We start from the raw sequence: 23,492 nt of genomic DNA, 5'->3' as shown, positions 1-23,492 counted from the left end.
TAGCAAGACTTCATCTCAAAGACTCCCAAGGCCTGTTCCGTGTTGGACCTGAGACCCCAGCCCCTGGTCCTTTCACAGAATAGAACCATTTTCCAGGGTTTCTCAGCTGGGAGGCAAAACAGTTGAGGCATATCCTCACCAAAGACTACGCTGCCATCTTCTCCACACTTAGCTGGGAACAACCGCCACCAAAGTTTATTATAGAGATTCCTTCTGAGTAAACATTTATGGCAGGCACGTCCAACAGGTAGATCGTGATCTACCAGTAGATCACTGGATGTCTGTGGTAGATCACCGGCTCCCCCCAAAGAAGCTCAACAGGGATTTCCTCCCTTAAAAAAGCTGAACAACTTTGACCTGAACCGCCCAAAATGGGGTTGTTTTTAACTCTATGAGTAGATCGCAGTCTCTTGGGAGTTGGCCACTCCTGATTTATGGGATTGCAGTAATGTGGCTTTGCGGTCATTCCTTGGAACTGTAATACAAGGGGCAGTGGTGGAGTATCAAATAGAATTCCTCAAATTAAGATTCCGAGGATTCTTGAGCGATGGAGAAAGGCAGTCTCGAGCCAATATAAATTTGTGGTGTAGAAAGGGCCTCGCATGGATGTCACTACGAAATGGCCGTCTTGGTTTAGATTGTTTCCAGAGGAGATTAGCAGGCTTATTACCACAGATTTTACACACAAAACATTCTTCTGTGTGAAAGAAGTATTTGAGAATTTAGAACAGGCTTCCTCAACATTGGCCCTCCAGCTGTTTTTGGCCTACAACGCCCGTGATGCCTAGCTAGCAGGACCAGTGGTCAGGGATGATGGGAATTGTAGTCTCAAAACTTCTGGAGGGCCGAGGTTGAGGAAGCCTGATTTAGAATATCTCTGGAAACGCCCTGCCCCCAAACCGGACAGGCACATAGCAGCTCTTTTACCTCAACATTATTTTTCTTTTTTCTTTTTTTTCAGTGAGGAAGAGGCGGCTTGAGGACCTGAACGGGCCCATTTTTCCCAAGTGCCGGACCGGAGTGTAGCTCTTGGCTGTGCCGATGGCACTGGATTGCAAAGTCTCGTGCTTGCACTGGATTGCAACGCTTTGGTGTGGAGCAAACAGTGCAGAGAATTTGTGGTGCCTGCTTTTTCTTTCTTCTTCATATGACATCCTTGCGCACTGAAGGTTTAAATGAAATAGTGATTGTAGGCAAAGACCCGTATTATCATTGTGTGGAGAATGACATCTTGTTTGTTTGTTTGTTTGAGTAATCCCAGTTTGAGCCTGTTTACAGTAAGGTGCTAATTTTGGATTCTGACAAAATAACATCATAGCACAAAGATGGCTTCAGCTGATAGACCGTAGCTTAATTTTGGTATGGAATTTTTGTGTGTGGTGTGATATGCATGAGTAGTTCACAACAACAAAAGGATGCAATGCTACTCTGCAAATGTAGCAGAAAGGTTAAAAAAATACTTTTATTTTTATTTTGACAATCTCCAAGAATTAGAAAGAAGCTACTAGTTTGACAGCATTTCTATCAACCCAGTTTGCATTGTTGTTTTTTTTAGGACTTGTGAATTGCGGTCGCCTAATATCCACAGCCCTGCATTGCAACCTAAGTTTATAAAGCATCTGTTAATAAGTCTCTACACACCCACCCAACAGAAAGAATGTAAGGCCACTCTTTTCCCCCCCTAAGCAATAGTCACAAGAAGACAGCTGCCGACTGGGGTGTCGGTTGTTTCTCTGTTGCCGAAGAATCCAAGACCTTAAAACAGTGAATTTGCACATGTTGTTCTCTTAAAAACGTCTTCTAATAAGCACAAGGAAGTGTCTAGACTCTTTATTCTCCTGAATGGCTGCTTTGTTCATTTGTCACACATCTGTTTCAAGAACTGCCCTCACTATTGTTGCCTTGGATCAAATGCATCTTGTGCCAAAGGAGAAGGGTGCTGCCTGCCTGGGTGCAAAATCTCCGTGGCGGTGTCACAATATGCTCCATCAAAGAATTCCCCAAAAATCAATAGGAAAGAGGGGCAGAGGTTGATGCTGCCCTTAAAAGCTCAGGGCACTACCAGGCTCCGAGGAGCAGAGATTGGCTCAGGGCCCTTTCAAACATGGCACGGCACCCTCTGTGGAACTTAATAAAATGGATGGCAGGTTCATTGCAGCCCTGCCTGGTCCATTGCAGCCAGCCTTGTAATGTTCCACTGCTTGTAAATTACCGTATTTTTTGCTCTATAAGACGCACCAGACCACAAGACCTCCTCCTAGTTTTTGGAGGAGGAAAACAAGAAAAAAAATATTCTGAATCTCAGAAGCCAGAACTGCAAGAGGGATCGCTGCGCAGTGAAAGCAGCAATCCCTCTTGCTGTTCTGGCTTCTGGGATAGCTGCGCAGCCTGCATTCGCTCCATAAGAGGCACACACATTTCCCCTTACTTTTTAGGAGGGGAAAAGTGAGTCTTATAGAGCAAAAAATATGGTACCCCTTAATAAACCATTGCTCATAACAACAACCTCGGCTGAAAATAGATACTGGACCATTCCAGCTAGAAGAATCAAGAATCTGATTAGTGCCTTGTTAGGCTCTTTAAACCCTGCACCACATCTCGTAAAATATGCCAAATATTGTCTGCCAGCTTCTCAATTCTTTCCTCCTGCTTGCAGATCCAGGAGTCCAGAAGGGTCTGCCTCCTGTTGCAAGAAGGTGCTAATTGCAACTAGATGCACAGGCACTGTGCAGAAACGTATATTTGGAATATTCCCGCCAGTTCTGTCTATACTTTGGGCAGTTGCCAGAGATGCATCTTGATTAAGCCTGCCCTTCCTGGAAGCCACTGGACACCAAACTACGGGTCAGTTTTGCTGCATTTCCAAACAGCCTCTGCTTCTAAGCCAAGGTTGTGTGAATTTTGCTCCACCCACAAATAAAAACTCCAAACCAAGAAAGGCCGATTTCTACAACCTGTGCACGTTATGCAAATATAATAACTTCTGTTCCCTTGCAAAATTCTGCATCTCCTAAGCTGTAACCACACAGGAGTTTATCTTACTTCCTTAGCTGTTAATTTCTACATTATATCTGAGCTTTCACATGAAGTAAAAGCCACTTCCAGAACGTAGCAGAATATAGTCGTACCTTGGAAGTAGGCTTCTGATTGGCTGCAGGAAGTTCACTTCCTGAACAGTCACTTCCAGGTTTCGATTGTTCAGGAGCCAAAAACGTTCGAGAACTAGGCTGTTCGACTTCCAAGGAATGACTGTATAGTGGAAGTTCCATGCTCATTTCCATGAAAATTACTTCCTGGGAAAAAAATCTGTTTGCAACCGATTAACCCCGAAAATAAGAGTGAAGTGGCGGAATTTGGGGGAGTATGTCAAATTGCTTCACAGAGGTTTTGCCTCCCCTGTTTTGGAACCTGCTGACCACCTTTACTCATCTATATGTGCATTTTAAGGAACTTTTAAGTCCCCTTTCTGAGTCCTCTTGCAAACCTGTGGTCTCTGACGTCTTTTACTATCTAAAACAGTGATGGCCAAACTTGGCCCTCCAGCTGTTTTGGGACTACAATTCCCATCATCCCTGGCCACTGGTCCTGTGAGCTAGGGATGATGGGAGTTGTAGTCACAAAAACGTGGAGGGCCAAGTTTGGCCATCACTGATCTAAAAGATGATCAAGGATCTGGAAACCAAGCCTTGCAAGGAACTGTTGGAGGGAGTTGGGTATGTTTAGCCAGGATAAGAGGAGACTTGAGAGATGTGAAATAGCCATATTCAAATAACTAAAAGGCTGTCACAGGGTAGATGTAGCAAGCTTTTTTTTCCTCCTGCACTAGAGGACAGGACTTGAACCAATGGCTTCAAGTTACAAGAAAGGAGTTTCCAACTAAACATCAGGAAAAACTTTCCGATAGTGAGAGCCGTTTGACAGTGGGAGGGAGTCCCTCAGAAGACAGTGGACTCTCCTTTCTTGGAAGTTTCTAAGAAGAGGATGGGCGGCCATCTTGTCATGGATGCTTCAGTTGAGATTCTTGCATTGCAGGGGGTTGAACTAGATGGCCCTTAAGATCCCTTCAAACTACAATTCTGATTATTTTGATTCTTCAGATCCCCCATGCAGATCTCTTACCTGGGCAGGGGTGGGGATTCCACAAAAACCGGGAACCAGCGCAGTTTCCTACCCAAAATTCACCTTTTGGGAGGGAAGACTGGGAAATTTGCAGGCCGATCACAGCCTATACCTACAAGCACATCACTCACTGCATGTATAGGTGGCCCACATTTGCTGGAAGCCAGAGCACATCGTAGCCTCCCAATGCACATACACATGAGAGTCTACCTGTCGGCGGTGTGCTTTTCCTTTAATGGAAATCCTCTTTACTGTTGTCTTGCCCTGGTTCAGAGAAGCAGAGCAGTGATGCTTTCTGTCAGAGCTCTGCATCCCACTGGAAGGGAAGGGGCGATCAACTCACATGAGGAAACGGTTGTGTAGCACCATGGGAGTTCTATTGTGTGTACATGCTTGCACCAGTAATTTACTTCGGAGAGTTGCGATAGCGTTGCCATGAAGCCCTGATTAACTGCCTGAAACCGGAGGTCAGCAAAGCTGCTTGCCTCAAATCCCCTGAAAAGAGAGCTGGGATTTGGGCACCCCAAGCGGATGTCCAAGGAGGTGGGGTCCTTGGTTAGATGCGCTCCACCGGCACCTGCCGCCGTGTGCCGGTGCACTCACACTCCTCCTTGAAGGAGAGTCTGGAAGGAGCTGAAGCCAGCGCCAGGCCTTTCTTCTGGCAGAGGGGGCAGCAGGCTGTGAACCCTTTCAGCTGGCACTGGGGGCATGCCAGGACAAGTTGGCGGCAGGGCTGGGTGGAGCAAAGTCGATACTGGTCCCAGAGCATCCCGCAGTAACGGCAGGCTGGAGGAAGAGAGGGAAGAGGGGGTTAAATCTCCAGCCAATAGCCACTATTTGTGGTTGCCACTGACACCACCCTCCCCAAGTCCTCTGGCAGACCCTTCAGATCAGGCTTCCTCAACCTCGGCCTACAATGTTTTTGGACTACAACTCCCATGATCCCTAGCGAGAAGGACCGGTGGTCAGGGATGATGGGAATTGTAGTCTCTAAACATCTGAGGGGCTGAGGTTGAGGAAGCCTGCTCCAGATGAACTTCTTATTCTGCATTCATCGTAACTTCTGCTCAAGACACAATCAATGCTTTTTTTCATTAAAAATGTTTAGGGGTACTCTCGTTTCCGTCTGAGACTCAGGAAACACCATGACAAGAAATGAGGCTGCCATTGGGGGTAGCAACGGAACAGACGATTCATAAAAAATTAGTTTCCTCTCCCGTTCAGTTCACAAAATGTTTAGGGGTATGCGTAGCCCTGCGTCCCCCCAGGAAAAAAAGCGCTGCGTTCAATCCACAAAAGCTGCCTCAATGCAAGAAGGAAAGGCACGCCTTAATTTTTTCCCCCTGCTCTATTCTGCAACAAAAATTGACTTAAGGCTGCCATCCTAATCCCACTTAAACCTTACGCACCATTAAATTCATGGTTAAAAGGTAAAGGGACCCCTGACCATTAGGTCCAGTCGTGGCCGACTCTGGGGTTGTAGCGCTCATCTCGCTTTATTGGCCAAGGGAGCCGGCGTACAGCTTCCGGGTCATGTGGCCAGCATGACTAAGCCTCTTCTGGTGAACCAGAGCGACACACGGAAACACCGTTTACTTTTTACCTTTACCGTTTACCTTTATCTACTTGCACTTGACGTGCTTTCGAACTGCTAGGTTGGCAGGAACAGGGACCGAGCAACAGGAGCTCACCCCGTCACTGGGATTCGAACCGCCGACCTTCTGATCGGCAAGTCCTAGGCTCTGTGGTTTAACCCACAGCGCCACCCGCGTCCCAAAAATTCATGGTTAAGCCTGCCTAATATCGCAGAGAAGGAAGATCTCGGGCAGCCATTGGCTGAGGTGCTCAGATCCAAGATGGAGTCCTAAGCACACCTGGCCCAAGGAGGATGAATGGCAGGTAGTTTGAGTCTTTATTGACAAATCACAAACATACAGTAGTTCCTGAGGTGCACCAAACATGCACAAGACACTTCTGGTGTTTCGCGAGCTGGTTCCCCTCTCTGGGCGTGTGCTCTGAGCAACGGGTGGCCACGCCTACCCCCCAAAAATTAAGACCTCTTGTCCGACGGCGCACCACAAGCAACCTGCGACTTCTCCTACATGGAAGGTGTTACTGCACCTGCTTTTTCAAGCCCCCTCCAGGTCCTGGGGGGCAGCAGCAGAGGGGAGCCCCTCACTTCAGGCACCATCTCTCCCTCAGCTCCTGGTGTGTCCTGTCCTCCCTCCACCGTTTCTGACTGTTCAGACCCCCTCCCCAACCTTCAGCACTGGCTCCTGCCTTGCAGGGGGCACAAAACCCCATAAATCACTGTCCCCTTCCCCTAGATCAGCCTCTGGCACCGCTACCCCTTCCACCCCTCCTCAGAGCCCTGGCAGTCCCTGACAGATAAAGGCAAAAGAGCCCAGGGAAGACGGGAGGTGAGATGGGGGTCTAAGGGAATGAGGCAGGGGATCTAAGAAAGCAGCAAGACAGGGATGATGATGATGATGATGATGATGATGATTTCTCCAGCCACTCTGGGCAGCTTACAGCATATATATAAACATAATAAAACATCAAACATTAAAAAACAATACAGTGGTACCTCGCTCTTAACCGGAAGCTGTTCTTAAGCTGAGGTACCACTTTAGCTAATGGGGCCTCCCGCTGACACTGCACCACCACCGCGCAATTTCTGTTCTTATCCGTTCTGGAGGTCCGTTCTTAACCGGAAACTGTTCTTAACCTGAGGTACCACTTTAGCTAATGGGGCCTCCCGCTGCTGCGCGATTTCTGTTCTCATCCTGAAGCAAAGTTCTTAACCTGAGGTACTATTTCTGGTTTAGCAGAGTCTGTAACCTGAAGCGTATGTGACCCAAGGTACCACTGTATCTTATACAGACTATAAATAAGCCAATAAATCAATTAATAATAATAATAATAATAATAATAATTTACAGTTTTACCCGAATGAAAATAACCCCAACCCCAACTACTGTGCCCAGTTATCTGCTTCCCTCTGCGGCATGTACAGAAACTACCTTCATGACCATTGTAACCTCTATTGGTCTCATCCGCTCAATCTGCCAGAGCCTGTCTTCGCATATAGGACAAGTCCCTAATTCACCAAGGGTTTGAGACCCATTGGCAACCCTCACCAGGTTTAGGTGCCCAGTCAAAGCCATTCCCAGAGCGTGGACGCTGTTGCATTCTGACAGCTTCCAGGAGCCACGGATAATAGCAGAGTGCAGGGTGGGGAGCAAAGGTGGACAAACTACCCCAGAAGGAGCATGGTGTGTCCCCCACCAGAGCTACTGCCCCTCCCTAACACCCCATACACTCCCATCCCTGGACTAAAGTTTACAAATAAGACTAAGAAAGGGAAAAGGGTCGAATGTCAGAAAAGCCCCTCAGGAAAGGAGCTCACATACCTGAAATCACATCGCCATTGGAGGAGATGCTATAACGTTCATCAAAGACGAAGAGCTTCCCTCGGTAGAAACCATCTGGGAATTCTTCCAGGTACTTGTGGATACCACCCTTGAGGTGGTATACTCCTTTGCACACGCCCTGTTTCAGAACAGCCCCAAACCACAAAGAGTCATTATTAATTTCTGACACAGAGGCAAAGACTTCTCTCCAGTCTATAATTGGCTTGGTTATTGTTACCTGCACTACCTGCTTATTTTCTGAAGTGGGAGGGAACATGCTTGTACTGAATATCCTGGCCCTCCCTGTAGGTAAGGTAAAGGACCCCTGGACGGTTAAGTCCAGTCAAAGGCGACTATGGGGTTGCGGAGCTCATCTTGCTTTCAGGCCAAGGGAGCTGGTGTTTGTCCACAGACAGCTTTCCGGGGCATGTGGCCAGCATGACTAAATCACTTCTGGCAGAATGAAACAGAGTGACGGAAACCAGAACACAGGGAAACACCGTTTACCTTCCCGCCACAGTGGTACCTATTTATCTACTTGCACTTTGGCGTGCTTTTGAACTGCTAGGTTGGCAGCAGCTGGAACAGAGCAACGGGAGCTCACCCTGTCGCGGAGATTAGAACCGCCGACCTTCCGATTGGCAAGCCCAAGAGGCTCAGTGGTTTAGACCGCAGAGCCACCCTCTCCTTACCTTACCTTGCCCTCCACGTATGCCCTCTTCACGTGTTGCTCGGTGCTGTGTATATAATAAGCAAAGTGCCCCTGCTGCATCTGCTCCCACTGTTGCTGCTGTCGCATTCACAACTTGTGCATGGGGTAAAAGGTAAAGGTAAAGGGCCCCCTGACCATTAGGTCCAGTCGTGACCGACTCTGGGATTGCGGTGCTCATCTTGCTTTATTGGCCGAGGGAGCTGGCGTACAGCTTCCGGGTCATGTGGCTAGCATGACTAAGCCGCTTCTGGCGCACCAGAGCAGCACACGGAAACGCCATTTACCTTCCCGCCGGAGCGGTACCTATTTATCTACTTGCACTTTGGCATGCTTTTGAACTGCTAGGTTGGCAGGAGCTGGGACCGAGCAACGGGAGCTCACCCCGTTGCGGGGATTCGAACCGCCGGCCTTCTGATTGGCAAGTCCTAGGCTCTGTGGTTTAACCCACAGCGCCACCCACGTCCCTGTGCATGGGGAGTCTGCTTTATACATGCATAAGAAGACGGCCTGCACAACTCAGAACGCTGATCACATAGGGAACAGGGCTGAGGGAAACATGACCCATGTTCCTGAGGGAGGAACCAGGAAGTTTCTAGCCAGAACCCAGAAGCTCTGCTCCTTGACTGAAAAAACTTTTTACAGGCACCCCCTGCCCATTTAGAAATGCACTTCCACCAAACAGGAGGACGACAAACCAGCTTTGTGTTTCTTTAAAACAGAAGCCAAGCGAGATGGGATTCTGTGCCAGGTAACTGTGAAATGACAGGAGACGATTTGCTTCGGTTATCACGGCAGGGCCTCAAGTGTAATATCTGTTGCCTCTAAGCTCAGTGAACTGCCTTGAAAGGACAAGCGTTAATCTCCGAACCTTAAAGGACCTTGTCTCTAGGGGGAGGTTTGCCAAAACACAGACAGCACAGGAAATAACAGGATGGCATCTCCTGTCTGCTAATGGCTTGAGCGGTTACTCCTGGTGGCACTCAAAAGAGCTTTGTTTCTATAAGAAAATAAATTAAATGTTTTGAAGAGATATTGCAGAAGATTCTTTGCCTCCTGTAAGTTATACAGGGGTACCTCAGGTTAAGAACTTAATTTGTTCTGGAGGTCTGTTCATAGCTGTCAACTTACAGATTTGAAAATAAGGAACCAACAGCCTCGAAAATAAGGGATCAGCAGCCTCAAAAATAAGGGATCAGCAGCCAAAATAAGGGATTTTCCAGGCACAGGTATGTTCAACTTCTGAGCCCCTCCGAGCCAAAGGCAGAAAGCCCAGCCAGCAGCCAAACGAAGCCTCATCAATAAGGGACAGCAGCGGGACATGGCACTGGGATAAGGGACTGTCCCGCCAAATAAGGGACGCTTGACAGCTATGGGTCTGTTTTTAACCTGAAACTGTTCTTAACCTGAAGCACCACTTTAGCTAATGGGGCCTCCTGCTGCTGCCGCGCTGTTGGAGCACAATTTCAGTTCTCATCCCGAAGCAAAGTTCTTAACCTGAGGTAATATTTCTGGGTTAGTGGAGTCTGTAACCTGAAGCGTATGTAACCTGAAGCGTATGTAACCTGAGGTACCACTGTATTGGCTCATCAGCTAAGGGTGCTGTTACAGCTGATCTAGCTCTAATCAGAGCATTTAGAATAGATTAACTTTATGCCCTTTCCATTCCTTCTTAATAATTATTTCAAGTGCTGAATGCAAGCTTACCTGGTGCTGTCATCGTTTTGCTGTCATCATTTTTTCTTCTTAAATTTGTGGACCTACATTTATTTACATTAGGTCCACAAATTTAAGAAGAAAAAATACTTAATTGGCTTAGGATTTTATTTACGTTGAGAATTAATATGTTTAATTTCATAAAGTGAAGATTTAAGCTGTTAATGTTTAAGTTAAATTTCATAAGAATTGTGACTTGGGAAACCGTTAAAAGGATATGCAATGAAATTCAACCAAGGGGAAGCGTGAAAGTCACTTAACAAAGTTAATAAGTGTAATTTTCAATAAGGCTATGATTTATGTTTGTCTGTCTTATGTGTTTGTTTGTTTATAAAATTGTGAAAATCAATTAAAAAATTGAAAAAAATAAAATAAACAAATTTGTGGACCTATATGTCAGACCAGCAAAGCTATGAACATTTGACTGCTCCAGTCGTGGTCTGCAACACACAAATTCTCTCGGCCGAGTGCTTTCCCCTGAGGCAGCTGCTCACCTTGGACCTGAGGTAGGCTGAGCCCCGCTCGCAACGGATTCCTCCCGTGCAATACATCAGGATCCTCTTGCCCCGGAAAAGATCCAGGTTCTCATCCACATAGGTGGGGAAGTAGCTGAATTTCCTGATGTCTGGAGCCAAAGAGCCTTGGAAATGTCCCTGGGGGCCAAAAGAAAGGCATGCCGCTTAACTTGAGTGTTTTGCAAAATGGGGCCACTGAAACATTTCTGGAGAGTAGGAAGTCTCGTGGGGTTTCTGCATCAATGTCCTATTGCTATTGAGAATGAAGAGGCACTTCCAGACTGCCACTATTTCTGGAGTGGGGATTCAATCACATACTGGCAAATTCAGGCTACGCAGTTGGGAAGGATTGCACAATAAACCTGCTTCCCCCCAAAACTGGAATGTTTGCGGTAAGGAAAGTGACAGGGAAATGCAATGGGAAGTGTGGGATAGCACTTGCATTGACGCCACATCATCTAACCACCCTACAAAGCAAGCATGAAGAATGCTCAATAAACAGGTCATCTGAAAGTGCCACAGGCAGGCTAAGGTAAAGATAAAAGGACCCCTGACCATTAGGTCCAGTCGTGACTGACTCTGGGGTTGCGGCGCTCATCTCGCTTTATTGGCCAAGGTTGCCGGCGTACAGCTTTCGGGTCATGTGGCCAGAATAACTAAGCCGCTTCTGGCGAACCAGAGCAGCACACAGAAATGCCATTTACCTTCCCGCTGGAGCAGTACCTATTTATCTACTTGCACTTTGACGTGCTTTCGAACTGCTAGGTTGGCAGGAGCAGGGACTGATCAACGGGAGCTCACCCCGTCGGGGGGATTCGAACTGCCGACCTTCTGATCGGCAAGTCCTAGGCTCTGTGGTTTAACCCACAGTGCCACCCGCGTCCCACAGGCAGGCTATAAATCTTATAAGTGAAATCAATTTTAAAACATGGCAGAAAGCAGATGGAATAGAAAGGAGGAAGTGTTGTCTTTTTGGCAACTACTGATGACGACCTTCCCCTGTCAACAAATCTTTAAGCTGAAAACCTTCCCCAGGCTGCATCTGTTTTGGAATTGTTTTTAATATGCTTTTCTACTGTTTTATCACATGTTGTTTGCTGCCCTGGGTGGGATATAAATTAAAGAAAGACGAAATCTGCTTCCTTCAGACTTTCGAATCCCCAAGGAAGAAAATAAAAGCCAACTCAAAAGCCACCTACTATTTTACTTTCGTAGAAGTTCCTGCAGTCCAGCAAAATGGTGTCCGCTTGCCCTTTGTTACCCTGAGAGAGATATTTCTCCACTTCTAGATGAAACTCCTTTGGAGTCAGACGGATCCCTACAAGCAGTTGAAAGTGGCTTACAAAGGTATAAAAAACAAACTTGAATTCGGACTCAAACAGCATTCCTCTCCTCCCTTTGCTTGTGGGGAACCCTGCGTCAAAACAGGAAACCCCTTCCGATGAGACATCTTTCGGTATAACATTAAAGTGTTTCAAATCCATAGGGCAGCAACAATTTGGGTGCATGAACCGGGACCGCCTGAAGTCTCCCTTTGCAGTAACAATTGGGGGAAGAGGTCCTGAAAACCAGGTTCTTCAAGGGCAGAGCAAGGGGAAGCAAACAGAGGCTGTGGCATCAATTCAGCGGCCATTTCCTTTTACAGTGTTCAGTCAATGCAGCTGGTCCATTAAGGCAAATGGGGCTCACTCCACCAACCTGAGCCTGCCCCCTACCTGCCTTCTAGTTTTTACAACCGGTCCGGAGCAGCTCTGGGTATCACCTACTTAGTCTCTGTAGAACTCAGCAGAAAGGAGGGTAAAGGCAAAATTAGACTCAGTCGGCTCTGCCCATCCCTAGATTTGGCTCCGCCTTTCATTGATTTGGGCTCCCTGTCCTCTGCCCCACCAGCCCCCCACCCTGTTCGGTGCCCCCTACCTATCAATTCCCAGTCCTTCTAAAGCCAAGAGATGTTGGCCTCGGCCCAGTATACCTGAAGGAGCGTCTCCACCCCCATCGTTCAGCCCAGAGACTGAGGTCCAGCTCCAAGCGCCTTCTGGCTGTTCCCTCTTTTGCAAGAAGTGAGGCTACAGGGAACCAGGCAGAGGGCCTTCTTGGTAGTGGTGCCTGCCCTGCGGAACGCCCTCCCAGCAGATGTCAAAGAAATAAAACAACTATCTGACTTTTAGAAGACATCTGAAGGCAGCCCTGTTTAGGGAAGTTTTTAATGTTTGATTTTTTTGTTCTGTTGGGAGCTGCCCAGAGCGGCTGGGGGAACCCAGCCAGATGGGCGGGGTATAAATGATAAAAAATTATTTTATGATATAATTATTCTCCACACCTGTTTCTTTGTAAGATACTTTCTGCGGGTTTATTCCCATGGGCACAATTTCTTCAAAGACGCCAACCCGAAGGTCTGTGAAACAGTGGGCTCCTCCTGCGCTGGTCTGAGGAACAGGGAGAAAACCAACAACAAACAGGTACCAATAGATCTACGCTGGAGGCAGGTCAAGTGGAGACAGGGACGTTGTTGGACTCCAACTCTCATCAGCCCCAGCCAATGTGCTCCATGGTCAGGGAGGATGGGAGCTGTAGTCCAGCAGCACCTGAAGTTCCCCATCCCTAGACAACAGGCTGCATCGTCTCTCTATCGCCCCCTGGAGCTGAAGGCTATTGGCCGACTGTTGCTATAAGGTGGTTTATGCACTTGCTGAAGAGGGAAATGAGGAGATGAGGCTTGTCAACCTGGGAAGGTAGCATCATTGTTCTGCCCGGACGCTGAGGTCCAGCTCCGAGGGCCTTCTGGTGGTTCCCTCATTGCGAGAAGCATAGCTACAGGGAACCAGGCAGAGGGCCTTCTCGGTAGTGGCGCCCGCCCTGTGGAAGGCCCTCCCATTAGATGCCAAAGAGATAAACAACTACAGTGGTACCTCTGGATACGAACAGGATCCGTTCTGGAGCCCTGTTCGCATCCAGAAGCAAACATATCTAGTGACGGCATGTCTGAGCGCGCACGCGTCACTTTTCACTCCTTCTGCGCATGTGCGTGATGTCATTTTGAGCGTCTGCGCATGCGGCGAAACCCGGAAGTAATGCACTCTGTTACTTCCAGGTTGCCGTGGAGCGCAACTCGAACGTGCTCAACCTGAAGCGCATTCAACCCGAGGTATGACTGTACCTGACATTCAGAAGACATCTGAAGGCAGCCCTGTTCAGGGAAGTTTTTAATGTGTGATATTGTAATGTATTTTTAATCTTTGTTGGAAGCCGCCCAGAGTGGCTGGGGAAACCCAGCCAGATGGGTGAGGTACAAATAATAATAATAATAATAATAATAATAATAATAATAATAATATCCAGGAGAAGGAAAACTCTCCTAAACCTCCACTGCCTTGCAGGATATCTTTGGGGGAAAAAAGGCTCAGTAAATCTTGTCAACCTTGTACGTCTCCTTCCAGTGACTCCTGTAGCCAAGCTGGGGCCAAACACAGTGGCGTAGCGTGGGTTGTCAGCACCCGGGGCAAGGCAAGTAATTTGCGCCCCCTAACCCGTCGATTTTAGTAGGGGCAGAGAGCTGCGAGTGCGAGCGCCCCCCCGATGTTGCGCCCGGTGCGGCCGGCCCCCCTGCACTCCCCACGCTACGCCACTGGCCAAACATCTTGCCCTGCTTTCCTTCGGACCCCATCAGGCAGGCTGAGAGGAGGGCCTTGCCCTCTGGGCAGCTTAAGGCCTCCATCCACACTGCCCAGGCTTGAGCCCCAGAGAGGTCACTTTGGTGCTGCTAATGCAACAGTTTGACTTCACCCCCGGAGGCATACTCCATTGTCTCTCAAGACAGATGCCAACAATTACAGTGGTGCCTCGCAAGACGAAATTAATCCGTTCCGTGAGTCTCTTCGTCTAACGGTTTTTTCGTCTTGCGAAGCAACCCTATTAGCGGCTTAGCGGATTGGCGCTATTAGCGGTTTAGCGGCTATTAAAGGCTTAGCGGCTTAGCGGCTAAAAGGCTATTAGCGGCTTAGCGGCTTAGAAAAAGGGGGGGGAAAGCGAAAAAAATCTCAAGACTCGCAAGACATTTTTGTCTTGCGAAGCAAGCCCATAGGGAAATTCGTCCTGCGAAGCGCATCGAAAAACGGAAAACCCTTTCGTCTAGCGGGCTTTTCGTCTTGCGAGGCATTCGTCTTGCGGGGCACCACTGTACTATTTTGCAGATACGTTTCCGTCGTTCAGCAGCAAATTTAGGTTTGCCCATTTAAAGTGGATTTGACAGTCTCACGCTGCAAATCCATTCTTTTGGAGCTCTAGCTCTGCCTACTACTGGCTTCTCTGCCTTCCACCCTAGAAGTGGAGAGGAAAGGGCACTTCGAGAAATGCTGGCTGTAGGACCAAGAATGGACGTTTCCGCATCATGCCAACCAGATCAGGTCTCTCACCTTGAAATCCTCCCTTGTCAAAATGCCTTTAAAGAGGGGATGAGACAACATCGCCTCCACGTAAAGGCTAGCAGCCATCTTGCTCCCACCAACGGTTCCGTTGATTCCTTCAGAAGCTATTCGCACCTGGAAACCAACCAAGGAGGAAAGGACAGGAGACGAGATGTGAAACTCAGGCCTACCCAGAAGTAAAGTTCAACTGACTGGCTTACATCCTAGAAAGGATGCGTTGGATTTTGGCCTTCCAGCCCAAACGACACATTGCGCACTGCTGCATGTAAGTAATCCAAGGAAAAATCTAGCACAGGTTGTATTATGTACAGTATTGATGTTTTCACCCTGGCCACCAGGGGGTATTGTGTATATAGCCGTATTTTTTTGCTCTATAAGACTCACTTTTTCCCTCCTAAAAAGTAAGGGGAAATGTGTGTGCGTCTTATGGAGCGAATGCAGGCTGCGCAGCTATCCCAGAAGCCAGAACAGCAAGAGGGATTGCTGCTTTCACTGCGCAGCGATCCCTCTTGTTGTTCTGGCTTCTGACATTCAGAATATTTTTTTTCTTGTTTTCCTCCTCCAAAAACTAGGTGCGTCTTGTGGTCTGGTGTGCCTTATGGAGCGAAAAATACGGTAGTTTTCACTCAGGTCCACATAAGTTAATTTAGGCGGGAAACCCTGGGCGGTTGTTGTTAAACGTTGACAGCCGGCTGCCTATAAAAGCAGGCCGGCTGAGCTATTTGCTGTTCAGTTCAGTTCCAGCTTACTTATAAAGAACTACTTGGAGAAATCTCTGTATCGTCTGCTATGTCCACCCACTATAGGTTGTATAACACCTTTGGTGGACTTAACTCTCCAAAGGATTGGATTTCAGGAAAATTAGTTCCTCATTGGAACTAATGTGACTTATTTATTATTGCGTCTATAGCCCACAATCCCTCCAGGGAGCTGAAGGTGGCATGCGTGGTTCCTCCCTCCCCATTTTATCTTCACAACTACCCTGTGAGGTAGGTTAGGCTAGGAGACCAGTGAGCTTTGTGGCTGAGTGGCGATTTGAACCCTAGGTCCTACCAGGTCCTAGTCCCATAAGAGGTTTAAAGACTCTCTCAAGGCAAATCTTTTAAAATGTAGTATAAACACCGACAACTGGGAAACACTGGCCTGCAAGCGCTCCAGTTGGAGAACAGCCTTTACCAAAGGTGTCATGGGCTTTGAAGATGCTCGAACTCAGGACGCAAGGGAGAAACGTGCTAAGAGGAAGACACACTTGGCAAACCCTCACCATGATCAACTCCCGCCCGGAAACCTATGTCCCCACTGTGGAAGGACGTGTGGATCCAGAATTGGCCTGCAGTCACTTACAGACTCACTGTTAAAATTGTGTTCATGGAAGGCAATATTACTCAGCAACGAGTGATCGCCAAAGAAGAAGAAGGAAGTCTGACAAGCTATGCACATTCAAAGCACATTATTTCCCCTCAGAGAATTATGGGCATTACAGTTCCCCCCTCAAAGAGATACAATTCCCAGCAACCCTTAACAAACTACAGTGCCCAGAATTCATTGAGGGGCAAGGGAAGGAGCTTCAACTGTGCTTTAAAGGAACAATGTGCTCAAAGCCTGACGCTATACTAGGGCTGGGCAATATCTGGTTTTCAATGTTGAGACATATCACCAGCTAAACGTCGCGATGCACCAATATATCACGATGTCTGAAATAAGGATGGAACTCTGAAGAAGGGAAGAGGGACACAGGTGGCTCTGTGGGTTAAACCACAGAGCCTAGGACTTGCTGATCAGAAGGTCAGTGGTTCGAATCCCTGCGACGGGGTGAGCACCTGTTGCTCGGTCCCTGCTCCTGCCAACCTAGCAGTTCGAAAGCACATCAAAGTGCAAGTAGATAAATAGGTACTGCTCCGGTGGGAAGGTAAACGGCGTTTCCGTGCGCTGCTCTGGTTTGCCAGAAGCGGCTTTGTCATGCTGGCCACATGACCTGGAAGCTGTATGCCGGCTCCCTAGGCCAGTAAAGCGAGATGAGCGGCGCAACCCCAGAGTCGGTCACGACTGGACCTAATGGTCAGGGGTCCCCTTACCTTTTTATGTAGAAGGGAACAGCAGGACTGGGCGATATCTGCGTTTCAACTTTGTGATGTATCATCCGCAAAACATTGCAATATACCGATATATCACAATGTCTGAAATAAGGATGGAGCTGGTTTTCAGCTTCGTGAAGTATCACCAGCTAAACATCACAATATACTGGTGTATCACAATGTCTGAAATCAGGATGGAGCTATGTAGAGGCATTAGCTGGCTCTGCAGTATGATTTTTGCATTGCAAATGCATCCTGATTTGCATCCAGCCCTACACTAGGTAAACAGTAAAGGTAATGGACCTCTGGATGGTTACATCGAGTCAAAGGCGACTATGGGGTTGCGGCGCTAATCTGGCTTTCAGGCCGAGGGAGCCAGCGTTTGTCAACAGACAGCTTTCTGGGTCATGTGGCCAGCATGACTAAAGAGTTTGGATTTGATATCCTGCTTTATCACTACCCAAAGGAGTCTCAAAGCGGCTAACATTCTCCTTTCCCTTCCTCCCCGACAACAAACAGTCTGTGAGGTGAGTGGGGCTGAGAGATTTCAAAGAAGTGTGACTAGCCCAAGGTCACCCAGCAGCTGCATGTGGAGGAGCGGGGAATCGAACCCGGTTCACCAGATTACGAGTCTACCGCTCTTAACCACTACACCACACTGGCTCTCAAACCGCTTTTGGAACACTGTGGCAGAAGCCAGAGTGCATGGAAACGCCGTTTACCTTCCTGCCGCAGCGATACCTATTTATCTACTTACACTGGTGTGCTTTCGAATTGCTAGGTTGACAGGAGCTGCGACAGAGCAATGGGAGCTCACTCCATTGTGAGGATTTGAACCACCGACCTTCTGATCGGCAAGCCCAAGAGGCTCAGTGGTTTAGACCACAGCACCACCCGCGTCCCATAACAGCCCTACACTGTACCACAGTGGCTCTTGTAAGGTGTCTGAACAGATAGGCGATTCTGGATTTGGGAGGCGCCCCTAGCCTGCCAGGTCTGCTGGTGGAGATAGCTCTGGACAGCCAATCTGCTGCAACTCTTCACCGTGTAGTGCGCTGAATTACTTACCTTGCCCGTGAGATGCAGGTGTTGGCATAAAGCCCTCTGCCAGTCACAGAGTCCCTGGGGATCTGCCACCTCACAGTAACAATAGTACAGCAAAACGTGGCCAGGCTCACTGTCACTGGGAAGCAGGGAGAAGAAAAACTAGTAACACCTGAAAAGTTATTATACAAATTTGTAGACCGCTTCGCAGCACGAAGACATGGAAACTGTGCGGGGTCAGTAGTAAGGCTTGGGGGAGAAAACTGGTTTCGTTTGCACTTCCCGAAACAGAGGGCCAGACTCCTGCTAGAGGGATGGGGCTTTCCCAAATCCATGTTAGAGGGCCGGGAGAACCCGTGGAACAGTACACAGGGGGAGGAAGGGAGATCAGTCCCCCTGGAAGCAGAAACGCTTGCACTGACGGAACAATTGTGTCAGCTCAAATTCCATCCAATACATGACCCAACATGCAGCTGTCCTTTGACTTTTGTATTTCACTGAATTTTCCTGTGTATTTCGCCAACCAAAAACGAGGGAAACACTCACATATGTTAGTGAAAACAGCATATATATATATATATATATATATATATATATATGGGGAAATTGCTTGCAGAAGTGTCCGTAGAACCATAGAATTGTAGAGTTGGAAGGGACGCCGCGAGTCATCTAGTATCTTCAGACATCTGAAGGCAGCCCTGTTTAGGGAGGCTTTTAATGTTTGATGCATTACTGTATTTTAATATTTTGTTGGAAGCCACCCAGAGTGGCTGGGGAAACCCAGCCAGATGGGCGGGGTATAAATAAATTATTATTATTATTATTATTATTATTATTATTATTATTATTGCAACCCTTGCTATCCAGGAATCTCAGCTCGATCATACATGACAGAGGGCCATCCATTTATAGGCAAAATTGCACACTAACAATGCTGACAAATTTGGGGGTGTGGCTGGGGCAACCCAGCCAGGTAGACGGGGTATAAATAATAATATGATTATCATTGGGGTGACCTTATTTTTAAAAAACTGCAAACTGATGTAGAAAGGTGGAGATTTGAATTTAAGATGGGGGGGAGAGGATAAACTGGAATTTGCTGAACTGTACATTCCCAGGTGCTGTTTGTGCCTGTTAAAAAAACCCAAAAACCTCTTACCTTGTCATTTCATTAATATCGATATGGCTTGTGTCTGGAAGCTTCTGGAACATCTCTTGGCTTCTGTACAGGGGCCTGCTAGGCCTGGATGTTTCATCTGCCGACGAAACTGGGCTACTTGTGACACTGACGCTGCGTGCCATCTGTTTCAGGATCACGGAGGTCTGCTGCCCCACATCGCCCGAATGCAGAGCCGATACATGCCTGTGAATGCCAGTCAGGTCTTTGAAAGTTTCTTGGCAGCATCTCCAGGAAGTCGCCCTTTGGCAAGCCGACATAGGGCAGCAAGTGTCAGCTACCACTTCCTTGGCTTTGACAAAGAGAGCAAAGGCCTGCGAAAACGACAAAAGGAGAATTTGGGGCACAGACCACCTTTCCACTGGAGAAGGCGAAGACTGTGGTCACGCTATGCACATTTGAACCACATTTCCCCCCGCTCAAAGAGCACTAACTCTCTGGCACCCTACTTTAATCCTCCTCCTAGGTCTCTAATGCTGTTCAGAACAGATTTGATACGGGGAAAGTTGGGGAGGTTTAAATAATAATAATAATGTATTATTTATACTCCGCCCATCTGGCTGGGTTTCCCCAGCTGCACTGGGCGGCTCTCAACAGAATATTAAAAACACGATAAAACATCAAACATTAAAAGCTGCCCTAAACAGGGCTGCCTTCAGATGTCTTCTAAAAGTCAGATAGTTGTTTATCTCCTTGACATCTGATAGGAGGGCATTCCAGAGGGTGGGCCTCACCACCGAGTAGACCCTTTCCCTGATTCCCTGTAGCTTCACTTCTCGCAGCGAGGGAACCACCAGAAGGCTCTCGGAGCTGGACCTCAGTGTTCAGCCTGAACAATGGGGGTGGAGACGCTCCTTCAGGTATACTGGGCTGAAGCCATTTAGGGCTTTAAAGGTCAGCTCCAACACTTGGAATTGTGATCGGAAACGTCCTGGGAGCCAATGCAGGTCTTTCAGAACTGGTGTTATCTTGTCTCGGCGGCCAGTCACCAGTCTAGCTGCTGCATTCTGGATTAATTGCAGTTTCCGGGTCACCTTCAAAGGTAGCCCTGCGTAAAACGCATTGCAGTAGTCCAAGCCGGAGACACCCGGAGCATGCACCACTCTGGAAAGACAGTCTTTGGGCAGATAGGGTCTCATCCTGCGTACCAGATGGAGCTGATAAACAGCTGCCCTGGACACAGAATTCACCTGCGCCTCCATCAACAGCTGTGAATCCAAAATGACTCCCAGGCTGTGCACCTGGTCCTTCAGGAGCACAGTTGCCCTATTCAGGCCCAATACCAGGAAGCTGCCATCTGCACAACAATTTTCACATCACTAGGTGGTTCCGTACGTTCTAACCGTGTGAACCAGACGCCAAATACCTTTTTTTTTGCGCACGCATACTTCTTTCGGGCCCTGGCATCTAATTCGGCTTTCAGGTGGCCCTCGGGTGGGGAAGGACCGTGATCTTTCAGCTCCAGGTCTGCAAATGTTAAAATGCAAAATTCCGCAGTATTGTCTCCATCAGGTAGCGACAAAGAAGAGGTCATTTCTACGTCACAGCAGCTGGGCATAAGTTCTTCTCTGGGACCTAAGAGAGATTGTTCCAAAAGAGGAATATATAGTTAAACCACAGAGCCTAGGACTTGCTGATCAAGTCATGACGGGGTGAGCTCCCGTTGCTCGGTCCCTGCTCCTGCCAACCTAGCAGTTTGAAAGCATGTCAGAATGCAAGTAGATAAATAGGTACCACTCCGGTGGGAAGGTAAACGGCGTTTCTGTGCGCTGCTCTGGTTCACCAGAAGTGGCTTAGTCATGCTGGCCACATGACCTGGAAGCTGTACGCCGGCTCCCTCGGCCAGTAAAGCGAGATGAGCGCCGCAACCCCAGAGTCGGTCACGACTGGACCTAATGGTCAGGGGTCCCTTTACCTTTACTTTATATATATATAAAGGTGGAGCACAAGATATGAAAATGTGGAAAGCAAAGAGCAAAGGCAGGCAGGATGTTTTAGGGCAGTGGGTCTAAGTCTGAAAGCATCCTCATTGTGATCAGTCCAAATCATTCCTATTCCTTCCCAGGCTAATGTCTGAAATAGCCTCCTTGCTCACCATGGAAGCAACATGCGGCACTTAAAAAAATAAAATAAAAAGGTAGGAAAAGTCCACCTGAAGCGTGGGGGAAGGGGGCAAGACTGATAACTTCACCTTGCAGCTGAGGACCATGCCGTGATCTCTCTTTCTTATTAAGCTCTGTCTTCACCTGTGGAGTGTGATTCTGAATGACGGTGGAGGTACAAAATAGCCATTGTGGCAAGCAAACTTTGATAGCTATATTTGCCATGGATTTCTCTGGTTTTTTTAAAACCATCCCAATTGCTGGCCATCCCTGCCTCTTGTTGGGAGCCAGTTCCACAGTTAGGGCTGTGTGAAGGAGCTTGCCCATCTCTCAAGAGGTGGGTGGGTGTCTGTGGCATGACACTATCCCCCAGAATCCGGCCCTCCCCCTGCCTGCAATAAGCACATAAGAATACCAGACTGCTTTACAGGGTCGTTGTAAAGGTGTCGCGAGATCAAAGTGCTTTAAAGCATCATTCCGCGAGCGAAAAAGACCCATGTTTACGGCAAGCAAGCTGGAGAGCTTGTCGGCTGCCAGAATTTGCCCAAAAAAAGTTCAGCTGTTTCCCAAAGTTGTGCTTCGCTCTTTCCACAGTCGTGTGAATGAGAGGAAGCAAAAGTGAGTGGTTCAAAGAAATCATCTGTGCCAGATGCTGGACTCACGTTTCTTGGCTAAATAGGCTTTGCTCTCCAGACTGCTGCAACCCTGTGTCCCACAGAATTCAATGGGAGCGATCATGAGCCAAGGCAGCACCTCTCCTTTCCGGATTCTCTTTCTGCCTTGTTCTGTTTGCTGCGTCCCAGAGCTCCTCTCCCTCCTTCCTGCTATTGCACCATCGCCCCTTTTTACCTTGCAAAGCTCCCTGTGTCCCCAGGAGATCTCTGATCCAGCTGTTCTCTGAAGCGGCTCCTTCCCCTCCCGAGCAGGCAGCTGAATTTGCTGACTCTCTCTGCTAAGGGAAAGCATGTCTTTTCCCCCTCCCACCCAACCCTCCACCCCGGCTCCTCCCTGGGAAAGCTGCACTTGAGGGACTCCTTGCAATTCACAGCCTTTTGCAACAAAGGTCTGTATAGTTAAAGCTATGGTTTTCCCAGTAGTGATGTATGGAAGTGAGAGCTGGACCATAAAGAAGGCTGATCGCCAAAGAATTGATGCTTTTGAATTCTGGTGCTGGAGGAGACTCTTGAGAGTCCCATGGACTGCAAGAAGATGAAACCTATCCATTCTTAAGGAAATCAGCCCTGAGTGCTCACTGGAAGGACAGATTTTTCAGAGCTAGCCGACCTAACCAGACCAGAAGGAGGAGGAGTATCAGGAAGATTGGATCAAATTTAATGATTACATAGTTAAATATGTTAAGTTAAACTAACTGAAAACAGCTTGCAGATACTTAATTGGCTTAGGATTTTATTTAAGTTAAGTGATGAATTAATATGTTTAATTTCATAATGTGAAGATCTAAGGATGTTAATGTTTAAGTTAAATTACTTTAAGAACTGCGACTTGGAAAATCGTTAGAAGGACATGCAATGAAATTCAACCAAGGGGAAGCGAGGAAGTCACTTAACAATGTTAATAAGCGTAATTTTTAATAAGGCTATGATTTATGTTTGTTTGTTTTATGTGTTTGTTTATAATGTTGTGAAAACCAATAAAAACTTTTTTGGGGAAAAACAAACAAACTGCGGGAAGCAGTGGAAGACAGGAGTGCCTGGCGTGCTCTGGTCCAGGGGGTCACGAAGAGTTGGACATGACTAAATGACTAAACAACAACAACTGTGGGGCTTGGTAAGCAAATTGCACCATTTAAAACACACAATGTCTTTCAAGACCTATCTGCGAATAAGCCCTACAGAAATCAGTGGGGATTCCTTCTGAGTAAGGAAATCAGCCCTGAGTGCTCACTGGAAGGACAGATCCTGAAGCTGAGGCTCCACCTCATGAGAAGAGAAGACTCCCTGGAAAAGACCCTGATGTCGGGAAAGATGGAGGGCACAAGGAGAAGGGGACGACAGAGGACGAGATGGTTCGACAGTGTTCTCAAAGCTACCAACATGAGTTTGACCAAACTGCGGGAGGCAGTGGACGACAGGAGTGCCTGGCGTGCTCTGGTCCATGGGGTTACGAAGAGCCTAAACAACAACAAGCCTGCAATGGGAAGAGGAAAGGAGACAAAAGCTGGAGGGCTGGGGTTGGCA

The 23,492-nt window shown here is 47.9% G+C and overlaps 2 protein-coding genes and 1 long non-coding RNA gene across 8 annotated transcripts in view; 1 reads left to right on the top strand and 2 right to left on the bottom strand.

Moving 5' to 3' along the window:
• The window catches only part of TMOD1 (tropomodulin 1), a 39,541-nt gene extending 37,728 nt beyond the window's left edge, over nucleotides 1-1,813 (top strand). For all 6 annotated transcript variants that reach the window (XM_080986941.1, XM_080986940.1, XM_080986937.1 and 3 more), the window contains one exon: nucleotides 962-1,813. In XM_080986941.1, the coding sequence (XP_080843067.1) occupies nucleotides 962-964 (3 nt within the window). In that variant the 3' untranslated portion in view covers nucleotides 965-1,813. The remainder of the gene's footprint in view (nucleotides 1-961) is intronic.
• On the bottom strand, nucleotides 1,436-22,274 carry TSTD2 (thiosulfate sulfurtransferase like domain containing 2). The gene is made up of 10 exons (XM_080986886.1): nucleotides 22,144-22,274; nucleotides 20,559-20,767; nucleotides 19,175-19,506; nucleotides 18,040-18,154; nucleotides 14,885-15,010; nucleotides 12,793-12,898; nucleotides 11,672-11,790; nucleotides 10,452-10,610; nucleotides 7,533-7,671; nucleotides 1,436-4,905 (listed from the first exon to the last, which is right to left on the bottom strand). The coding sequence occupies exons 2-10, from the start codon at nucleotides 20,748-20,750 to the stop codon at nucleotides 4,676-4,678; spliced, it is 1,518 nt and encodes a 505-aa protein (XP_080843012.1). The 5' UTR covers nucleotides 20,751-20,767; nucleotides 22,144-22,274; the 3' UTR covers nucleotides 1,436-4,675.
• The window catches only part of LOC308466343, a 47,792-nt gene continuing 25,735 nt past the window's right edge, over nucleotides 1,436-23,492 (bottom strand). The window contains exon 2 of the long non-coding RNA XR_013980779.1: nucleotides 1,436-3,128. This is a non-coding gene — a long non-coding RNA (uncharacterized lncRNA). The remainder of the gene's footprint in view (nucleotides 3,129-23,492) is intronic.

Source organism: Podarcis pityusensis (assembly GCF_964106645.2).
Source record: "Podarcis pityusensis genome assembly, chromosome: 17".
Lineage (NCBI taxonomy): Eukaryota > Metazoa > Chordata > Lepidosauria > Squamata > Lacertidae > Podarcis > Podarcis pityusensis.
This window is presented reverse-complemented; position numbering and strand designations above follow the sequence as displayed.